Source organism: Talaromyces amestolkiae (genome assembly GCF_001896365.1).
Source record: "Talaromyces amestolkiae strain CIB chromosome Unknown scaffold5.1, whole genome shotgun sequence".
NCBI lineage: Eukaryota > Fungi > Ascomycota > Eurotiomycetes > Eurotiales > Trichocomaceae > Talaromyces > Talaromyces amestolkiae.
In genome coordinates this window covers 1,238,498-1,259,587 of record NW_024468041.1, presented here as the reverse complement: position 1 = coordinate 1,259,587, position 21,090 = coordinate 1,238,498, and the positions used below count along the sequence as shown (strand labels likewise).

The 21,090-nt window shown below is 48.2% G+C and overlaps 4 protein-coding genes across 4 annotated transcripts; 2 read left to right on the top strand and 2 right to left on the bottom strand.

The window, feature by feature from the left end:
• Nucleotides 1-186: 186 nt before the first annotated feature.
• BHQ10_003515 (uncharacterized protein) lies at nucleotides 187-10,911 on the top strand (the record flags this gene model as incomplete). Its single annotated transcript, XM_040875780.1, has 7 exons — nucleotides 187-734; nucleotides 1,192-1,563; nucleotides 1,625-1,927; nucleotides 1,985-2,276; nucleotides 2,333-2,378; nucleotides 4,713-5,320; nucleotides 5,377-10,911. 7 exons carry the CDS (start codon nucleotides 187-189, stop codon nucleotides 10,909-10,911), a joined length of 7,704 nt encoding a protein of 2,567 aa, XP_040732019.1.
• A 625-nt stretch (nucleotides 10,912-11,536) lies between these two features.
• On the bottom strand, nucleotides 11,537-12,822 carry BHQ10_003514 (uncharacterized protein; the record flags this gene model as incomplete). The annotated part of the gene is made up of 2 exons (XM_040875779.1): nucleotides 11,537-12,203; nucleotides 12,293-12,822. The coding sequence occupies 2 exons, from the start codon at nucleotides 12,820-12,822 to the stop codon at nucleotides 11,537-11,539; spliced, it is 1,197 nt and encodes a 398-aa protein (XP_040732018.1).
• Nucleotides 12,823-13,316: 494 nt separating this feature from the next.
• On the bottom strand, nucleotides 13,317-15,012 carry BHQ10_003513 (uncharacterized protein; the record flags this gene model as incomplete). Its single annotated transcript, XM_040875778.1, has 7 exons — nucleotides 13,317-14,174; nucleotides 14,225-14,396; nucleotides 14,504-14,600; nucleotides 14,651-14,672; nucleotides 14,736-14,824; nucleotides 14,881-14,914; nucleotides 14,980-15,012. 7 exons carry the CDS (start codon nucleotides 15,010-15,012, stop codon nucleotides 13,317-13,319), a joined length of 1,305 nt encoding a protein of 434 aa, XP_040732017.1.
• Nucleotides 15,013-16,864: 1,852 nt separating this feature from the next.
• On the top strand, nucleotides 16,865-20,696 carry BHQ10_003512 (uncharacterized protein; the record flags this gene model as incomplete). The annotated part of the gene is made up of 6 exons (XM_040875777.1): nucleotides 16,865-17,263; nucleotides 17,325-18,027; nucleotides 18,076-18,705; nucleotides 18,777-19,880; nucleotides 19,930-20,216; nucleotides 20,262-20,696. 6 exons carry the CDS (start codon nucleotides 16,865-16,867, stop codon nucleotides 20,694-20,696), a joined length of 3,558 nt encoding a protein of 1,185 aa, XP_040732016.1.
• Between the last annotated feature and the right edge of the window lie 394 nt (nucleotides 20,697-21,090).

Genomic DNA, 21,090 nt, shown 5'->3' with positions numbered 1-21,090 from the left:
CCTCAGAAATGCTATCCTATACATGTGCTCAGCATGTATATAAGAGTACAAACATCTACTCACTTCATCTCAATCATACAAACCTAACGATCTCATATCAATTATCCAGATCTCAACCATCTGAACAATCATTTGGACAATCATATCGAGATCCCATTATCAAAAAAAAAAAAAACCCTCAGCACAATGTGGCCTCCTCGTGACAACGTCAGCCATGTCCCAGGCTTTATCCTCACTCTCCAGAAGACAATCCAACAGAACGGCGATCCGGATGAGACCGACCACTTACGCGCCGAAGCGTACGTCGACGATTTCATCGCGGCAATGAAATGGGTGAAATACCTCCAAGGCCGCACCCAGAATCTATCCGAGCAGGCGCGCGACCAAGGCTGGAAGCAATTCCTTGACAACATCGAAGGTGTAATGCGGCACGTTGCACGCTGGGCATACGAGAATTATCCTGAAGGATTGCTATATGCGAAGATGATGCCTAGGAAGCGGGGCGGCACTGTCTGGGATTCGTCGGGGGGTACGGATTGGAATCTGTTTGGGCCCTTTGAGGATGATGATGATACTTCTAGTTTGCAACAGGATTGGACGTGGGCGCTCAAGGCGGCGATGGAGTTGGAGCTTGTTACGAAGTTGCTATTCAAGCATTGTGAGGGGGTTACGGGGATGATGCGTGCGGATTTTGAGGCGACGGATATGGCGGCTGCGKTGGRGGGGRTTTCGTTGTGAGCGTTAGGCTGGGCACATCTCTTTCGCTGGCTCTATCTGAGTCTGCCATAATGTACGATAACTCATCAATCCTCTGATTATACAACTTGGTTTGTTCCTAGAAGTTCATGTTGTAAAGATTAAATGAGGCAATTGGCCACTCGGCCGGATTGGGCGGGTGGCTGACTCATGCATCATTTTCCTTCGGCCGAGATCAACATTTTTTGTATGAAAAGAAATTCCATTTACCAATTACTTCCTCAAAACTTGTGTCAATATTTATATAAACCACATTCAAAGCTAAGAGTGGTATAGATTTTGTGTATCAGCATGGCCGTATGCAAAGTTAACCAACCCACCATGGCCGTCTCAAAACACGATGTTGGTTGGAGACGAGTTATCCGAAACTTCACTCCATCGTACTGTTCACTTTCCAAAGAAATACACTCAGTATGACCAGACTAACGCAAATAGATGGTTCTCCGTCAACATGGGCACAGGCATAGCATCCATCCTCCTCAACACCCTCCCCTTTAACAGCGTCTGGCTCTACTACATCTCCGTCATCATCTTCGCCCTCAACGTTTTGCTGTTCAGTCTCTTCTGCATAATGACCGCGTTACGATACTTGCTGTATCCACAGATTTTTACTGCTATGATTCGTCATCCCGTGCAGTCAATGTTCCTAGGTACATTTCCGATGGGATTTGCGACGATTATCAATATGTTTGTTTTGGTCTGTGTGCCGGCTTGGGGAGGAGACTGGACGAGACGGTTTGCGTGGGGATTGTGGATTTTTGATGCTGTTGTTTCGGTCTTGGTGGCGTTGACGTTACCTGCTCTTTTGTACGCCCCTCTCCCTTTCTTATCCATAAAACTCATCTCACTGGTATTCGCACCTGAAAAGGATGATGCACATGCAAAAACTAGACCTCTCCGCCATGACAGCCGTCTGGCTTTTACCAATCGTCAGTCCTATCGTGGCCGCTGCCTCGGGGGCCGTTGTCGCCGACATCCTGGTCGACATTGACCCGCAACACGCCCTTTGGACGGTGGTCGTGAGTTATGTGCTTTGGGGTATTGGTGTACCCATGGCATTTATGGTAACGACGATTTACTTGCAGCGGCTGACACTACACAAGCTACCGCCGAAAGCGGTTATTGTGAGTGTGTTTCTGCCCCTGGGTCCGTTGGGACAAGGTGGTTTTGCGTATGTCTTTCTTTTGCCCACCTCGTCAGTATACAACGAAACTGATTCTGGATCCAGAATCCAAAAATTAGGCCTCCTCATGCCAACCCTCTTATCAAAAACACACAATCACACCCTTCCCGCCAGTGCTGGCGACATCTTTTCTGCTCTCGGATTTCTGACTGCATTAATCCTCTGGGGATTTGGATTGAGCTGGCTTTTTTTCGCGCTTACCTCCATCGCGTATACGCGCAAATTCCCGTTCAATATTGGTTGGTGGGGTTTTACATTTCCTCTGGGCGTGTTTGCGATGAGTACATGCCAAATTGGACGGGAGTTGGGGTCGAGGTTTTTCCTTGTTCTGGGGACTGTAAGTATCTTTTCATTTCCTGCTATAGATATCGCTGGAGCTGATTATAAGAACAGATATTTTCCGGACTTGTAGTCCTGCTCTGGATTCTGGTCCTGGCGCGTACGGTGATGGGTGCTGTAGAAGGCAAAGTGTTTCATGCGCCTTGTTTGGCTGATTTGCCTGTTCCGAGGAGAGAGGAGCATGTCGCATAGTTTTATCATCTGCTGATTTAGCCACAGTCAATTGAGAATTTTATCTGAATAAAGCCGTTCTATAGTCCATGGGTGCAGAGGCCCGCACATAACCCTGACGACAGCCATATAGACGGAATCCGGCACATTGATCAATCGGATTGCAACAAACGCATCCGCGACTTCCATATCATTTGATGGCTGCAGCAAATCACAAGAAGGCTCCCACTTATATTTTCATCAAAGTGACAGGCTGATCATTTCTATATACGGCCAGTGGGCTATGTTTAGCGAGCTGGGGTAAGACTACATCATGCAATATTCGCAGTTGGCATTTCATACTGTTTATCGTTTTGGTTTCTTAATTTTGCTTTTTTTCTAATTTCTCCTAATTTTAGAATGAAATCTAATGTTCTAATACGATTATTAAGGTTGTCTTCTGAGAAACGGGCGGAAAAAGACGATTGGCTTCGTGCCCGAGAAAGTACATATCTACAGTTCGAGTAGAGCCTCTAGAGCTTCCCATTTGCTCCAAAATAAATGAAATTAAATCTAAAAATACAGAACAATCACTAATTTTCACTCTATTGACCAGAAATATATAGCAAGTATAACCAAGTTTGGGCGATGAGATACGTATTAGCATCCATGGTTTGCGGCCTTGTCAACCCCGGAATCGCCAGTGGATACAAATTCCTAGCTGGAAATCTTCCCCTCGTTCTGCTGCAATCATGCAAACTCTAATGGATGTAAGAATTTGGAGGGATCCTCTAGTACTGCGTACTGCTACTAACAGGCTGTCCACTACGTACTAGTAGTATTAGGAGGTGGTACGGATATGCGGGGTTGAAAGGGTTGGAATGCTGATCCAAAGGTTGGGAGATGTTTGCTCGTTTCTGAAATCTAGATTGACCTCGACAGAATATTCCTCCTAGGACTTCAACAGACTAAGGCCGTCCACAACCGGCACGCAGAGTATAACTACCTGGATGATGGCTGCATCTACATCGTAAAAATATATTAAAACGGCAGACTCGGCCAGACAGATAGACATGGCTCCATCCCATGTACATGGGCTTAATGTATGGGCGGGTCTAGTCTCTGGCCGTCTCGCAGGTCTGATTCGCAGCCATTGGTAGACAGGGCAAATATGCTTTTGCCTATGCTTGGAAAAGGAAATATTAGTGTAGTGACCACTAGTCGCGTCAGTCCGGTGGTGAGTCTAACTGGTCCGTGGTGCGGTCATGCTGCATTACATCCCATGTATGACTCTTAACTCTTCAATTAATTAGTTGGAGTATGTATCAGGAGAGACCTGGATTGTATTGACAACTCACCGCTGTACGTCCAGTGTTCTGGTAAGCTTTAAAGCTCACACATGACATGCAAAACGCTGAAGGCAGATGCTGTACGCCATCAAATATTGGAGTGATCACATGGCTGGGTTGCCTCTGAGGCGACGTTCCAGACAAATGGCCGATTGGGAGGCAAGGGGTGGGTGTATATTGTCCTGGACGAGTCATTCGATATTCACTGATGCAATAATAAAGAAAGAAATATTAACTGCCCGCGATAAAAGCGATAGTCGATAAGAGCATACGTGGTTGACTGCCTGAAAACCAAGGCAGTTTCGCCAAGAGCACGCTCCTTCCTCCGTCGCGACTCGGCGTGTGCCTTCCCGTAGCGTTTCTTATCCTGCGACGACCACCAACTTCTTTCGTTCTGACTCGTCGGGCATTATATTGAACTACTACACTATCGTGTACGCTGTTCCAGCCTTCATTCCTTGCCAGTCTCTCGACTCAATCTCTACCGTCCTGCTCCTACTCTCTTGCTCTCTCACTATCGTCGCTCCACTATCGATCGACCCGCGACTTAGACTTATCTGCGTTCCCCACCGCGCTCGACAACCACTTTACAGCAGGTGACTGGCCGTCAACTTCATCATCGTTCGTCGTCAACCTGCGAAAATTCCAATTCTACGCCTCATTGAACAACAAATCTCATTGCTACCCTGCTTGGAGGGCGTGTTGCCCTCTACTACATTTCCTGCAGTCGGATAATTGCTCTTCAACTGCCTTGACGCTCGTGTTCCCCGCCATGGATTGTTGATCTCACGGGCGAGGCCACAGCTGCTCACGGGTAGCCGATCTGCCTGGCAGTCGGTCCGGCTTTGCCTTGGTACCCTGCTTCGGCTTGACGATATTATAAGTACAGAAGGAGTACGACGATTCGTGAAGACTACTGCCGTGTCAACTCGTAGGCGATTTCCGCGGGAAAGACGACACCATGGCAGGAATCAATACAAACGCGTCTCAATTTCTCGCTCCACCGACAGTGGCTGCGTTGAGAGAGGAGGCACGAATTCCGGGCCACAATCGGGTGGCAATGGATCGGACATTCAGCGAAGACATGCGAGCTGAGCGCGAAGATTTACGGGAAGCTGCGGAAGAGACGTTGAATGTGATTCTAGATTTGGGGCTGGATGGTCATATCAAATGGGTCAGCCCGTCGTGGAGACAGGTTATTGGTACTGATCCCGAGTCGGTCGAGGGCAAGGTTATTTCGGAGGTGCTTTGGTCCAACAAGTCTTGTTTTCAAGATGCCATCAAGTCAATGAAGGAAGATGATTCGAGAAGTCGATTCATACGGTTCTCAGTTGCTATGGGACCAGGATCAATGCTTAAATCTTCAGTCAAGGAATCGGCATCTACGATCAGAGATGACGATCACCTCGAAAGTGAATCTAAAAACCCCGCCGACGATGGACAGGATGAGTCAACCGATGTCAAAAAGAATGAAGAAGATGTACTTGATATGGAAGCACAGGGAATTATGATCTACGACCGTTCAGGTGATGGTGAAGGACATGTAAGTCAAGGGTTTGAACCATCACTGCATTTGAAGACGCTAACTTATGCCGATAGACAATGTGGATGCTACGGCCGTCGACATCGCCGAAGGAAGTCACCATCGATCTACCTCCACTCCTTGTAGAGTCTCTCGGCGTCGGAGCAGAAGTGCTAGCAAACCACTTGACAGTCTTGGCTGAACGAGCTGCCGACGCCAACGCCGACAAATCCGTTATACCCACCCCAGTACTGTGTCGAATCTGCGAACGCCAAATTACCCCTTGGTGGTTTGAGAAGCATTCCGAGCTATGTCTTCAGGAACATACTGCAGAGATGGAGGTTCAGCTTGCCCAAGAAAATCTTAACGAGCATCGGCATGCAATTGTGAAAGTTCTTGACGCTTTGGAAGCTCGCCAGGGCCGCCTTCCTTCTACAGAGGTTCAACCACCTCCGCAACCAGAATATAAAGGACTAGCTATTGGACCATCTCCATCATCATCATCACTGCCGGGCTCTACTCCGGGCTCCTCACCAGCCACGCCTCCGCGGTCTCGAGAGCCTTCAACATCGGGTTTAGGCCACGGAAGAGGTCGCTCTTTTGCTGTACGACGACCTCTAGCTCGTATTGTTGAACTGATTCTGGATCTGTGCGACACGGCGTTGGAAATCAGTACTCCTGCGCTGAAAGAAACACGAACAGACAGTATAGAGGATCTTCGAACTTTGTCTCCTCAGTCAGAGTCTCGCATCTCGCAAGTACTACAATGGCAATCCCCCAGCAGCAATACGCTAGAGCAAGAACAGGGCCTTGCTGCTTTGTCCGCCGATACAGAACGGGCCGCCAAAGCCAAGGTCGATGCAGTGGTTCGTCATCGTCGGATTGTTGAGTATGCCGAGAGAATCCGGGTGGAATACACAGTCATGGTGGAAGAATGTATTGAAGTAGCACTCACCAAGGCCGAGCGCATTGCGGCTGGCGAATTGTCGGATTCTTCGTCAACTTCTGGCTCATATGAATCGGAAGGTGAGCAAGCGAAAAATGCTGATCACATCAGCGAAGAACAACCTACCTCTCAAAGCGTCGAACCAAGTGCTCCTCTGTCTCAAGAGCCATCTTCCGACATCACGCGTGAACATTCAGATCCGTCTTCTCACTCTCAATCACCTCGACGCGGATCGTCGGTTGCAGTCTCCACCCGTTCAGCAAGTCCCTTAGAATGTCCGACTCCTCGTTCTCATAAAAGCATCAGCGGGGTTTTAGGTACATCTCAGCCTGTTAAGCGGGGATCACTACTGGCTGAAAGTGACGTGGGCGATAATAGCGATAGCAGCAGCGTACCTTCTTCCTCTCTCATCGCCGCCGCCAGAGGAACTGAATCTCCTTCATCCGAGAAGAGCATTTCACAATCCAGGAGTGAAAGGAGTAGAAAGCGTAAGAGCTTGATTCTACCAAATTTATCAAGCTCGCCACGTCGCCAGGCATCCCCAGGTCGTGTACAAGGGCCTGGGTCTCCGTTACGCCTATCGAAACCTCGTCTGCCTAGTGGCGAGAGTATGCCTTCTCCTAGCATTTCTCCATTACTGACCACGAACGAGTTGACCGCTCAAGGGCTGCCGCCACATCACCATTTGCATACTCACCACCACTATCGACGACAATCTTCCACTACTTCGTCAGATCCAAGGGCACCCATCTCACCACACCTGAGCTCCGTGAGTCAGCCACAGCCTCGCCCTGCACCACCATCAATCAAGGACTTTGAAATCATTAAACCGATCAGCAAAGGTGCATTTGGGAGTGTCTATCTTTCAAAGAAGAAGGCCACTGGAGAGTACTTTGCCATCAAGGTACTAAAGAAGGCAGACATGGTTGCCAAAAATCAGGTTACCAATGTCAAAGCGGAACGAGCAATCATGATGTGGCAGGGCGAGAGTGATTTCGTTGCCAAATTATACTGGACCTTCTCCAGCAAAGACTATCTCTACCTTGTAATGGAGTATCTTAATGGAGGAGACTGTGCCTCGTTGGTCAAAATTTTGCAGGGTCTACCTGAAGACTGGGCTAAGAAATACATTGCCGAAGTGGTTCTAGGTGTTGAGCATTTACACAACCGAGGCATTGTACATCGAGATTTGAAACCAGACAACCTTCTCATTGACCAGCGCGGTCATCTCAAACTTACTGATTTTGGTTTATCCAGAATGGGACTGGTTGGTCGTCAGAAACGGGTACTGAAAAGTCCCAACGAATCTGCGCCAGATTTATTGAAGCAAGGGCCATTTCCTCGAGCTATGTCGTTGGCTTCGTCGCGCTCTGCATCTTTTGATTTTCAGGGGGGACAATCGCCTAGTTCCACTCCAATCATGGCGCCCGACACTGGAAGCTATAATCAACCTTCGTACTTTAGCCTGAGCCAAATGCCCCCACCTCGCGAGAGCCTTGGGCGCGCTTCTGGTTATCGTAGTGATAGCGGTGGGAGTGATACTCTGAATGCCATGTTTCGGACATTTTCGCTGGGTGAGGGTGCAGAGACTCCCGCGCCTCTACCACCTCCATCTCAAGCCGTGACCGAAGACGAAGCACCTAGCGAAGGAGGCGAGTCTCCACATCTAGTACCTTTGAGTCAGACGGTGAGTGCGACATCCTCATTAGCAGTACACAACACACCGCCTTCACAATCGATGCTGCCACCTCCAATGGCCTTGTTCGATCCTGAAGATCACAACCGAAGATTTGTTGGTACTCCGGACTACTTGGCGCCTGAAACGATCAATGGTGTTGGCCAAGATGAGATGAGCGACTGGTGGTCACTTGGTTGTATTCTGTTTGAGTTTCTCTACGGCTATCCACCATTTAATGCCGCGACACCGGATGAGGTATTTGAAAACATCTTGCATCGGCGAATAAATTGGCCCGAAGAAGCCCAGGAATTGGCGTCGCCCGAAGCCATCGATTTGATGAACAAACTGATGACAATCAATCCAGAACAGCGATTGGGAGCTAATGTTGAAGAGAAGTTCCCTAATGGAGGCGCTGAGATTCGTAGCCACCCTTGGTTTGCCGACGTCAATTGGGATACATTGCTTGAAGACAAGGCGGAGTTTGTTCCCAACCCTGAGAATCCGGAAGATACGGAATATTTCGATGCTCGCGGTGCAACTTTACAGTCATTCGAAGAACTTGAAGATGCTCAGTCTCAGTCACCTCAGTATCCCTTGACGGCTGGAGAATATCCCGATCGACCTCATGATGCGCTGTCCAAAGTTCGTTCGCAAGTCAACTCGATGAAACGTGGACTGATGCCGCTTCATATTCCGCCACATGTCCGAGATACACGAAGCCGTCGTTTAAGTGAACCTGTGTTGGCCGACGACTTTGGCAACTTCAATTTCAAGAACCTTCCCATGCTGGAACGAGCAAACAAAGATGTCATCCAGAGACTGCGACAAGAAGCCATGCAAGCTCAGCAAAGGCAGATACCATCGACAACGGCATCCCCCAGTGTTCCTAGCTCGACGCCATCTCTTGAAGGTAGTCCACTACTTCCCATGCCGTTGCAACGCACTCTCTCACATACAAAAGGAAATCGCCCAGCATCGCCATCTGGATTGAGTCAGACTGGATCATCTCCGAATCGGCCTTCACAGCCTTCTTCTCCATTACTTGTTCAATTTAGCACTGGTCAGAATCACGAGCGTAGAAAGACTTCCGGGTCCTCTTCGGCGCAGTCGCAGCAATCGGTTGGTCCAATGCCTGATAAGTTTGAGGTTCCACATCTAACAGCTAGTGTCAAGCTTGCTTCTTCCGCGCCGACATCGAACAAAGCTGGACGGTTGACGACTCATTCCCCAGAGAAGATTTCATCCGGACCTCCACAAACAGGCGTCACCCGTGCTAGATCTCAGACGATTGGATCACAGGACAGCGAAGGACATTCTGTCTCGTCTAAAGAGCCGTTTATTCCAACCCATCATAAGCGCCGCAGTCAATTGTTCGATATTTCTCCCTCATCTTCCGACAACGAAGACCCCAGAACCAAGGCATTGTTGAAGGTACAGCGGCGGCGACAGAGCTCTCGACGACTCTCTCAAATCAACTTGCTGGATGGTCCTGTGTTCCGTCCTCTTGATGTCTTGATTTGCGAAGATCACCCAGTGTCTAGGTTGGTCATGGAACGACTATTTGAAAAGTTACGCTGCCGCACGATTACAGCTGTCAACGGCTCCGAAGGGATCCGTTATGCATTGAGTGAAGTGCAATTTGATATCATCATGACAGAAGTCAAACTTCCTCAAATTAATGGCGCAGATGTAGCCCGGATGATACGTGAGACACGAAGTGCCAACAGACATACACCTATCATTGCGGTTACCGGTTATCTGAAGGATCTCCCCGAGACACATCACTTCAATGCTCTAATTGAAAAGCCCCCGACGTTGAACAAACTGACCGAAGCAATGTGCAAGTTCTGCCAGTGGAAGCCTCCGCCAAAGGATTACGTCCCCACGCATTCTCTAGTGATACCTCCTCCTCCACTTCCACGTGCTCTCAGTCATGCAGAAGACAGCCCCAGCTCGATATCTTCTGGGTTTCATCCAGTACCTTCGAGTTCTTATCGAGGTTCTAGCAGAGCGGACTCAGTGGGAAGCAGCTACTTTGGCGACATGGATTCGACTAAGCCGGAGGAAATCCCAGTCGTTATTAGCCGTCACACTGATAGTTGGGGAGACTCCTCGGAAGGTCTTGGAATATCAGAGGCAGCCGCCGCCGCGGTCGAACCTAAACTCAATACGAATATTCCAGGGGCCTTGAGTCTTCCTCCACTGCAGCACGCTCTTTCAGCGCCGCCTACGTCCAATCCGCCGACTTTGGTTGCGCCCCGCAAACAACGATCTACCGAAGCAATTCGTGCCAAGCGGGAGTCTTTGGAGAAACGGCGCTATGAAGGTGCTGAATCCGGAGACGACGAAGACGAAGAGCTTGGAAATTTACACGCTCGCCACCGTGGTCCACATACTTCCAAAGGACCTCGTTCTAGTTCAAAGCTGGGCACAGAAATGATGCGGACCAACAGTCGTGGTAGTGTCGTCAGCGGCAGCGAGGAAATCCTGGCCAAGGAGAAAGCTGCAGAGCTTGCAGCCGGGGATATTGATGATCTGGGAGAACAGCTCGGTGCGTTTGACATGTCTCAAGATGAGATGTCTTCTCCGGAAAGGCGGTCATCCAAGCCAGAGTCGCCGCGTTCATCTCGATCACCGGATACTATAAAACGCCCTGCGCTAGAACCTCTTCACGAGTATCCTACGGAAATTCGGTCTCCAGGCTCTGAACCACAACCTCAGGCGAAAGGACTCTCAACGCCGTCCAAGGAGGGCACCACGACAGACGACGTATCACCCAGTCAAACAGCAGTGACGTCTGGAGAGCCTACAGATTCTTCAGATATAGATCCTGATGCCACGCCACGTCCGGCTCCTACTCCGGCCATGTCAGAGCTGGATGAATCAACGCCTCGCCCAGGAAAAGGTCGTCACGATGAGAACCAACGCCCAGAAGGTCAGACCAGTCATATCCACCTTCGAGATGTTCTTCATTGGCGAAGGCGATAGCGTAAAGCTACTATTCCAACACAACTGTCGAATCGAGCACTTCGCCTCAATCACTCATTAACATTAACTGTTCTTTTATGCCACGTTACGACTCTCATTCCACATCTGCAACAAACTCACCTTTCAGAATGAATTCCCACTTGCCTCATTTACAGCCTGGAGTTTCTTTTTTTCTCTTTAAAATATCGATCATGCCATCAAAAGGCGATCCTGTCAACTGTACTACGTATCTCGTGTTTCCTAGAACCTTTTCTTTTCTGCAACCAAACTGGGCTACTACTTTACTTCTTTTCTATGTTTTCATTCGATAATCTTGTGCATATTATTACATTGCCGCCAGAATTGGGGCCCTTCCTCAACTTTATGATTCATGAATGGTATTATTACTTGATACAACACTATCTACCTAATGACTCTTTATCTTTAGTGTATAATGGAGCTCGGAATAGTCATTAGATAGTGATTTTCCACCCCACTCTATAACAGAAGTATCTAACAAGGAACAGAAGTTGTATACATACATGAAAAGCGCACATTATTACATGAAATAAGTAAATTTTGACCACGAAAAGAATCACGCCCAACCTTTCCTGAAAAGATTTCTTCGAAAGGTCGAAGTTTAATTCTAATTTCCCTTCTTCCCCTCAGGATAATAATTCGCAACCCAGAAGCTCACCGTCCTCGCAATCGCCTCCTCCATCCCAATGACAGGCGTATATCCCAATCTATCCATCGCCTTACGACACGAATAGAACCGCGTCATGCAGGTGTACCGCACGGCTTTGCGTGTCAGCCTTGGCTCTTTGCCTATCAAGCCGTAGACGGTCTCCATAATTCCACCGATTACGCTAAGTGCTCCCTCAGGCAAAGCCCAGACTGTGTGAGGTTCGATAGGGCGGTCGAGGAGTCTCCACATTGCGCGAGGGAAATCCCAAAAGTACATGGGCGCGTCGTTTGTGATTATGAATGTTTCTCCGTCGACGCGCTCGAAATCGAGGGGTGCGTCGGCGCCGGTGTCGAAGCGTGCGGCTGTCGCGAGGAGTTTGTGTGCTGCCAATAAATGGGCGTAGGCGACGTTGCCGACGTAGGTGAAGTCAAAGAGATTGTTGTTATCTCCGAGTTGGAGTTTGAGGGCGGTGTTAGACCCGAGGTACCCGAGTTCGAGCATTTTGAAGGATAGTAGGGTGTCCTTTTCGCCAGTAATGCCGGCCGGTCGGAGGGTGCAGGTTAGGAGGGATTTGGCTGTGGGATTGTTGGCTTTGAGGACGAGTTCTTCGGCTAGGCCCTTTTGTCTGTCAGCTGGTGATACTCAGGATGGAGGGAAGAAAAGGGGACCTTTGTCTCGGAGTAATACTCCAACTGCGCCTTTCCGCGCACATACGGCCAGTCCTCGTTGACATTGATCAGATCACTCTTCGTGTCGTGTACCACTGATGCAGAACTCGTGTAGACGAACGCGCGACACTTTTTGCCCCAGTCTCCATGCGCACCGCTCGCGACCTCGATCAGTGTTCGGGTTCCGTCTACATTGACCTTGTGCAGCATCTTATCCGTCGACCCCAACGGCGCCGGGGCAGCGGTATGAATCACGACATCCGGTTGCACTTTTCTAAACACATCGAGCATGCTCGAGACAGACGTCAGGTCTCCTTCATGGTACTCGGCGCCTGGTAATCTGTTATTCGTCGTGCGCAAGTCAACAATGTGCACTTTTGTGTTTTTGTAAGACGGGTAACGGCCCTTGAGACCCGGGTATTCGAAACGAGGGTCGTTCTCGATTCGCGGTAGGGAAACGCTGGCGTCGGTCTCGGAGGGGAAGTCGAGGAGTTGATTGACGATGTTCCAGCCTAGGAAGCCGCAGCCGCCGACGACGAGGACGGTACCTAGTTCGAGGGTGGGCGGGGTGGTCATTTTTTTACGTGCGAGGATTTTTCAAATAATAATAGTTGGTTGAACGCTCTCGGGGTGAATTGAATTGAATTGACTGTTTGTGTGAAGTGCAAATTGAATGATTGATCTGGAGATCAGGTCCAAAAATACTGACCTTAAGGAGAGCAGGGCGCGTTCCGATTGACTGGTTATTGATTATGTAACGATCTAACTAGTTAAGTTAGCTCCAAAGCAGTAAACATTGAGCACTTCTCGATTCTTCGAGGTCATACAATTGCAATAATTAATCCGGATCTAAGTCTGTGAAGACAGTTTTCGTTGCATTAGAAGTTTTAGCAGATTATCCAACATTGATTAAGGGTGGAATAGCGATGTGACCGAAAAGATGCATCAAATCCATGTTTCAAATGTTGTGATATATTTTAAGATGAGTAAATCATTTTGACGCTGCCAGACCAGCATTGGAATTATCTAAAGCCCCATTGAACTTGGATTTAAAATAAAAGATTTGAGAATTATATACTGCTGTCCTCAACAGATCGCCGCAATGCCCGATGATATTTCTTCCTCTGATCCGGAGTCCCCCAAAACAATTTCGTTGCCTCCAAGTTGACCGTAGTCCTCGGATCAAACGGCGGAGCCTCTTCCTCAATCGTCCGCACAATTGTCTCGATGTGATGCTTCATCTCGCCAGGACGATCAGTATGGTAACACAACATACCATCTTTTGAAACGTGATGGTGGAAGATAGGCGTTTTGAAAAACACCCGAGGCTGTTCTTGTGGAAATCGTGGACTTAGATGGATCTTGATATTAAACACGCCGCCATCGAGATGCGTTCCGGGACGACCAAAGTTTGTTGCATCCCAAGCAAATGGATTGTCGTCTACCAGAGACAGATCTAGAGAAAAGTATTTCCGGCCGTTGAAATCCTCCAGGATCTGCTGGTACTGAAGCGACAAATTACTGGCAATGCTCAAGTCGTCTTTTTTTGCTTGGAGCCCTTCAATAGTCCATCGCATGGTCTCCTTCATAATTTGATCTTTGGTCGTCATTAAACGAGTTTTGAGATCTGGGTAGTCGAATCGTCCAGGCATTTGGTTGCTGGTCATTTCAAACGGCATCTCCTTGAAGAGTTGGCCTTTTTCGACCTTTTCAGACTCCACGTCGATCGTGTGCATGTAAGAGTCATAGTACCATAGTAACCTTCTTTTGCGAAGATCATCAAAGGACTGATAGCTCTCTCGTTCTACTTCCTCATCATCCTCCATTGCGACTCCACCTTCAGATGTTTCAATCTTACTACCTGGGACGATTTTTAGGGACTCCTCGAGTGGCTGAAGCACAGCAAGGCGGAGTGTTTCGTGTTTTATCTGTAAAAACAACTTAGACATCTACATTAAGTACCGGGTTTGATAAATACCTTCGCAATATAATCGGCCATATCTCGTTGTGTTTCAGGATCGTCGGTGGCCACTTCGTATCCAGGCTCGTTTTCGTAAGGATTCGAAGACATAAGACTTTGGATCGAGATAAGCACAGATTCTAAGCCTTGTGCGGATGACCATTCTTCTCCCTTTTCCCCTTGCCATGTTCTGTAGTTGTCAGTATCTGAGAATGTCTCAAACCGGAGCTACACACCCGAGAATAGACCTGTCGACAAGTAAGTATGATATAGGCAATGTCAATAGAATAAACTTACAAGCAAACTTTCCCATTGGCATAGATGTTAGGAGCGAAACGGCATCGACCAGCGTTCGTGGTTAGTGCGGTGACTTTTGGAGGGTTGGCGGGATAGTCTGGATGTCAGAGTGAGCTCATTCCGATAGGAAATAGAACATGTTTGTACCTTGTGGAAATTTGACAGAGAACTTTCAAGGCAGTAGAAACGTTATCATGAATACATATCCGCTATCCGATGAAGAGGTACTAACCTCGAAGAAGCCAAATTCATATGGCGTGCATGGAGGGCCCACAATCAACGCCTTTACATCGCGAATATCCGATTCATCATATGTGACAGCTAAGGCTAGAGCTTAAGTTAGCAGGGTGATAACTTTCTGGGATTCGAGAACTTACACAAGTCGTTCCCCTTTTGAAGATCTGAAAGTTCCTATACCCCCACAGTTAAGTCAACAACAGGTCTTTTGAGTTCGACGCAGTACTTGGAGAACCTACACGAGTAATGCGGAGAATAGACTGATGCGACATGGTCGCAGTACTCTGGTGATGCTGAGATATGAGTTTTCGAGTAGGCTGAGGTGTTAAAATGACTTGAAAGGGAAGCTGCCAGTCATGACAATCAAAGAAGGCACAAGGCAGCCCCAGGCACCAATGCACCCAATCCAGCCGAAGTCTAGTTTATCTAGACAGACATCCCCTTCACAAACGTTATGATACCTGAGTATAAGGCGATCTGTTGAGAGAACTTACGTTGAATATTGTTTAATCTGAGATTTAGAAGATTTTTTGAGTCATCATCTCAGGTCTTTGACTAGGCACCCTAGATATATGCTACTGCTAGAATAGAACACAGTATAGTCTCAACTTTGCATCCTCTTTGGAGGACTGCCTGATAGTGAGATTATACTCATGATTACAATTAGATGGCTGCTCTGCCTAGACACAAAGGAGATGCCCCGCTACGATTATGAGGGAGTCCGAAATATGAGGAGTATGGAACATGAGTGAGAATGAATCCGGAACCCTTACTGTAGATTCAATGCTGAACGTGTACTCATCAATCAGTTCTTCAGATGACTGATCCAGACCTGGTGCTATCCAGATAGTACCAGATAGTGTTAGAAAGATCTCATTCTAAATACAGCACAACAACAGGCTACACAATAGAGTTTTCAGCCTCATTTTAGATTGTACTCAATCTGTTGATACCAAGAATGTTGGACTGCCAACATGTCTTCCTCATCGTGGCTGAGTATCTTCAATGCTGTCGACACATTGACTATGTATTGAGTCTCTCGATAATGAAGATCAGTCTGCTGAAAACATGATTTTGTCGACCTGTTTGATGACGTGTAAAAATATCCGAGAATAGCTTCCCACTAGTGAAGTTTTGGCGTGGGCTATCTCATCCTAGTTTCAGACTTTCAGTTCGAGACTGAGACTCGCTCGCAACATAGCCTCAATAGCCAAGGCATCTGGGAGACAGTGAGGGCGATAGTATGTATGGAATAGTGGATATACGTAACGATATCCAAGTTCTGAGTAGACAGAAGCACCAAAGAAGACGCAGAGGAATTGGCGGGGGAAGGCCAAAGCGGTGGGCACTCACGTGACCGCCCATGGGCCGGGGGCTGGTGATTTGCTGCGTTCTTAGACCAAACTTAGGGGCATAACAACAATCAATCAACACTGACTGACAGACTTGCTCTAACCACCCTACGTTCCTTACCAACAACCAACTCATATCAGATGCATGTCTTTGATTGAATACGTCTAAATATACGCTACACATCTCTCTGCTGCTGCGCACCAGAACGACTCCTAGGGATGCCCTCAGGACCACCAGCCATTGTTTCCTAAAAGTGCTCCGCCGCTATTGTTGTGTCTCACCTTCAATTCCACCGTGCCTGAGTCTGGGCCCCCTCAGCTCCCCGCATCTCTAAGGGTATGAGTATTCTCAAAAAACATTCTGTCGTCGCTCAATCCTTTCGACTCTTGCTCTGACAATTCACTCGTCTTCTAGCGACCGTGATTTCTGTGTTGTGTCCTGCCTCTTGGCGTCGATCACCCGCGGACCGTATGCCCTCTTGCTCGTGTGTACATGGCCTGACACTTGACAAAGACCAACAAAAAGGCTTGAAATCCAATAAAGGAGGAACAGACGAGACGAGAGAAGCATCTTGATTTTACATTGCGGGATTGTTTATGGCTTAGTCGCCATCTCGTTGCTGACTGCGGCCCTCTTTCGTGTTCGACGACCCCTTGTTCGGCGGTCAGGTGAAACCGGACGGTCGACAACAGAACACAAACATAATAATTGAGATTCGTCTCTCCCAACGCTGCAACTGATCATTACAAGCAGACAACTCACACAATCACTATGCCCGAACGAACTTTACCCGACATTCTTATGCCGGGCAATGGCGGCTCTGCGAGTCCTCGTCCATGGGGAAATGGCGCAGGATCCAACTCACAAAACAATTCACCCATATCTCCTATCGAAGGACACCTACCGTTCGAACGAGCCCCTCCAGGCGGGACTCCGTTAGCGAATGCAGCCCCAGCACCTCCTGCGCCCACATATCAACCAGAGAACCGTGTCGGAAGAAATCCCGCTGAGCCTGAGGGACAGGAGTCTGATGAACAACGTGACGTCGCAGCACCAAGGGAAAGGTCTCGACCAAATCGACGTACCTGCAAGAAGTGTGGTGAGCCTCTGACGGGACAATTTGTGCGCGCGTTAAATGGGACATTTCATTTGGAATGCTTCAAATGTCATGTAAGTCCTCTTTCTGCTGATTGATTTGGGATGTACATTTACTGATCGTTGCATGTTACAGGACTGCGGAAAAGTCGTTGCTTCCAAATTCTTCCCCGTCGACGCCGAAGACGGCAGCGGACAATACCCATTGTGTGAGACTGATTACTTCCGCAGACTTAACCTCCTCTGCCATGAGTGCGGTGGTGCTCTAAGAGGCTCCTACATTACAGCTTTAGATCGCAAATATCACATTGAACATTTCACATGCTCCGTCTGTCCGACTGTCTTTGGTGCTCAAGACTCCTACTATGAACATGAGGGCAATGTATATTGTCACTATCACTATTCGACCAGATTCGCTCAGAGGTGTAACGGGTGTCATACGGCGATCCTCAAACAATTCGTCGAAATCTTTCGCAACGGCCAGAACCAACATTGGCACCCGGAGTGCTACATGATCCATAAATTCTGGAACGTGAGACTGGCACCGGCTGGTCAACTTCTTGACAGTTCGACATTGGATGATGAAGCAACAGAAGCTGACCGTGAAAAAATCCGCAAACGAGAAGAACAGATGGAAGAGAAGGTCTACAAAATATGGAGTATATTGTCCACATTCGAAGAATCTTCAGCTGCTTGTATATCCGAAATGCTTCTACATGTCAGCAATGGGGCATATGTGGATGGAGTTTTGGTTGCCAAGAGTTTTATTTCACATGTCGAAATTCTTTTTGCAGCTATCGATATGTTGGCAGCTTTATTGAAGGATCAGGGTCTGAAAGGTACGTATTTATGTTCCGACAGAAGCGAAGCCACTGACATGATCATAGATCTATCTTACGCGCGCGAGGCAAAGTTGCTGTGCAAAAAAATCGTTGCTTTCTTCTCGCTGCTATCAAAGACACAAGAAACTGGAGTGAGGAAGCTTGGTGTCACACAAGAACTTCTGTCGCTGGTTACCGGTCTCGCCCATTACCTCAAACTTCTTATTCGAATTGGCTTGCAAGGGGCTTTGAAGCTCGAGCGAGAAAAAGACACAGTCCAAGGCCTTTTTGGATTTTTGAATCATCTTGAGCACAGCCTGCAAGGCCTCAAAGTCTCTGAAGAGGGACCTACAGATCTCATGGCAGGAGTCCCTGCCCTAGCAGATCAATACTCCGACTGCTGTACGGCATGTCAAGAGCCTATCGACGACGCGTGCATCATACTGGATGATAAGAGATGGCACACCAAGCCCCCTCATCTCGTTTGCAGTCATTGCCAGAAGGATCTAATCGTCGATCTTTCCGAGGCCGTGTGGAATGACAAAGATCAGCGCCCCTTTTGCAATAACTGCGCTTTCAATCTAGGACGAGCACCGGATGCTCGAGCTGGATTCAAGAACGTTACCAAGCTTGTCCAATATGTATTCTTGTTGCAGGTCGCCCTTGCCAGGCTGCTCTCCGTATTACGATCAAGTGGTACCCTTCCACATAGTACAGGTAATGAAACCAACCCATCCCCATGAAGGTCAACAGCTCATATTCGGCAGACGATCCTAACCTCAACGACTACGATGCAAACGAGGGTCATCGCGTGGAAACTGGCGCTGGGTTGACAGCTAGAGCAGCAAATACTCGCTCTCAGTCTTTTACGGGAGCTTCCAAGAGTGAAGAATCTTCATCTCTAGAGCAGACTGTTGGTGAGATGCGTCGACTGAGGTCTATTCGCAATGAGAGAACGTTATCTACCACTTACAAGAAAGCGCGAGCATCGAGAATCATCGACGGTCCTCAAGGAAGCAGTGTGCGACCGGGATCTTCGGGTGGCGATGGAACCGATCCTAGGAACCCTGGTTTCCAGATTATCGAAGAGAAAGACTCGAACGGAGAACCAGTGAATGAGTTACATTTTGGCGCTCAAGATGCACTGACCTTGGACGATATTCCTCGTATCGTAGCAGCTGAACAAGCCAAAGAGCAACGACCCAACGCGTCGAGATATGCTGGTACAAATCTTGTCGGTGCAGACGATTACCAAGCTAGGTTTGTTCCAGGCCATCGACGAGAGGTTTCTGGCGGTCAAGACCAGATGCCTATTGACGCCACTGGAATGAAGGCAAAGAAGTACTTTTCAGAGCTGTCGGCCCTCGAATACTTTATTGTCAGACATGTTGCGGTGCTTTCCATGGAGCCGCTCTTGGAAGGCCACTTCAATCTGGAGGAGCTCCTCTCATTGATTGAGTCACGCAAACCTACTGTTTGGAATTTGTTTGGTCGTGCATTCAACAAGGAGGGAAAGAAGGTCGGCAAGAAAAAGGGCATCTTCGGTGTCAGTCTGAATATTCTTGTCGAGAAAGAGGGCGCGGAATCTACACATGGCGTTGGTCCAGGTGCTTTACGAATCCCTGTCCTCATCGATGATGCTGTGTCGGCGATGCGCCAAATGGACATGTCCGTTGAGGGAGTTTTCCGAAAGAACGGCAACATTCGACGCTTGAAGGAGCTCGCTGAATTGATCGACAACAAATACGAACAAGTCGACCTAAACCGGGAGAGTCCAGTTCAGGTGGCTGCTTTGGTGAAGAAATTTCTTCGAGAGATGCCAGATCCTCTTTTGACATTCAAACTCCACCGTCTTTTTGTTATTTCACAGAGTAAGTCATACATACGTGCTAGTATAGTATTGACCACTGACGTTGGCAGAAATTGCGGACCCCGAAAAACGAAAGCGTATATTACACTTGAGCTGCTGCTTACTTCCTAAAGCTCACCGGGACACCATGGAGGTTCTCTTTGCTTTCCTTAGCTGGGCTGCTTCGTTTTCTCATGTCGACGAAGAGTCGGGCAGTAAGATGGACATCCACAACTTGGCCACTGTCATGACACCGAATATTCTATATCCAAATACGAAGACGGCCAGCATGGACGAGAGTTTCTTGGCCATTGAGGCAGTTGCTTCACTAATTGCATACAACGACGTTATGTGCGAGGTACGTATCATGCTCGTCTTTTACTGACCAAACTGACATTAGTAGGTTCCCGAGGATCTTCAATCTATTCTCAACGATACCAGCTTCTTCAAGGACAGTGCCGACATCACGACCAAAGAGATTCTCAAGAGATACGGCGACTTCGGCAAGGGTGTCGTTGCTCAACGAGTAACACCAAATATTGAGGGCAGCTCTGGATCGACCCGTGGCAACAACACACCTGTCACTGCTCGCATTGAGACTGATCCTTCACAAGCGACAGCATGGCAGATGCAAAGCTCTGTACGACATGTCCAAGCCCCCGGCGGACCGGCTTATACAGCAATGCCTATCAATAATCATGAGAATGGCGCACCGGAACAATACCGCGCTCGAAGTGCCAGTGCTGGCAGTCAGAGACAAGCTATGCCGCAGTCTGATGCGGAGCCTCTTCCATATCGTCCTCATCCCGGTACAGGTCCAATGGGTGTGGCTGGCTAGGACCGATTCGTTGATACCACTTTTTATTTTCTTTCCTTCGCTTCATTTCTTTTCATTGCACGGGTGCAACATTTACAAACAGTCAGCTATTCGCTGACAGTGGGTGCTTGCAAGGAAGAAGGCGTTGATTCGTATTACTTCGTGACGAGGCCATTGCATTGGTGAGCCAGCATGACAGGCGTGAGATTTCTTTCTGTTCTTCAAAAGAAGGGTATTTTGCAAGCCAACACATTGATTTACTTTCTATAATATTCATTCTCATTGGAACGGGTCTGGCAGAGACATTCGTGACACTTTTGACTTCTCTTTGAAAGATGATTATATTCATTTTCGACATCGAACTCTTGCATCATTGTTTATCAGATGCTTTATATTCCACATCGCTTTCTGTTTG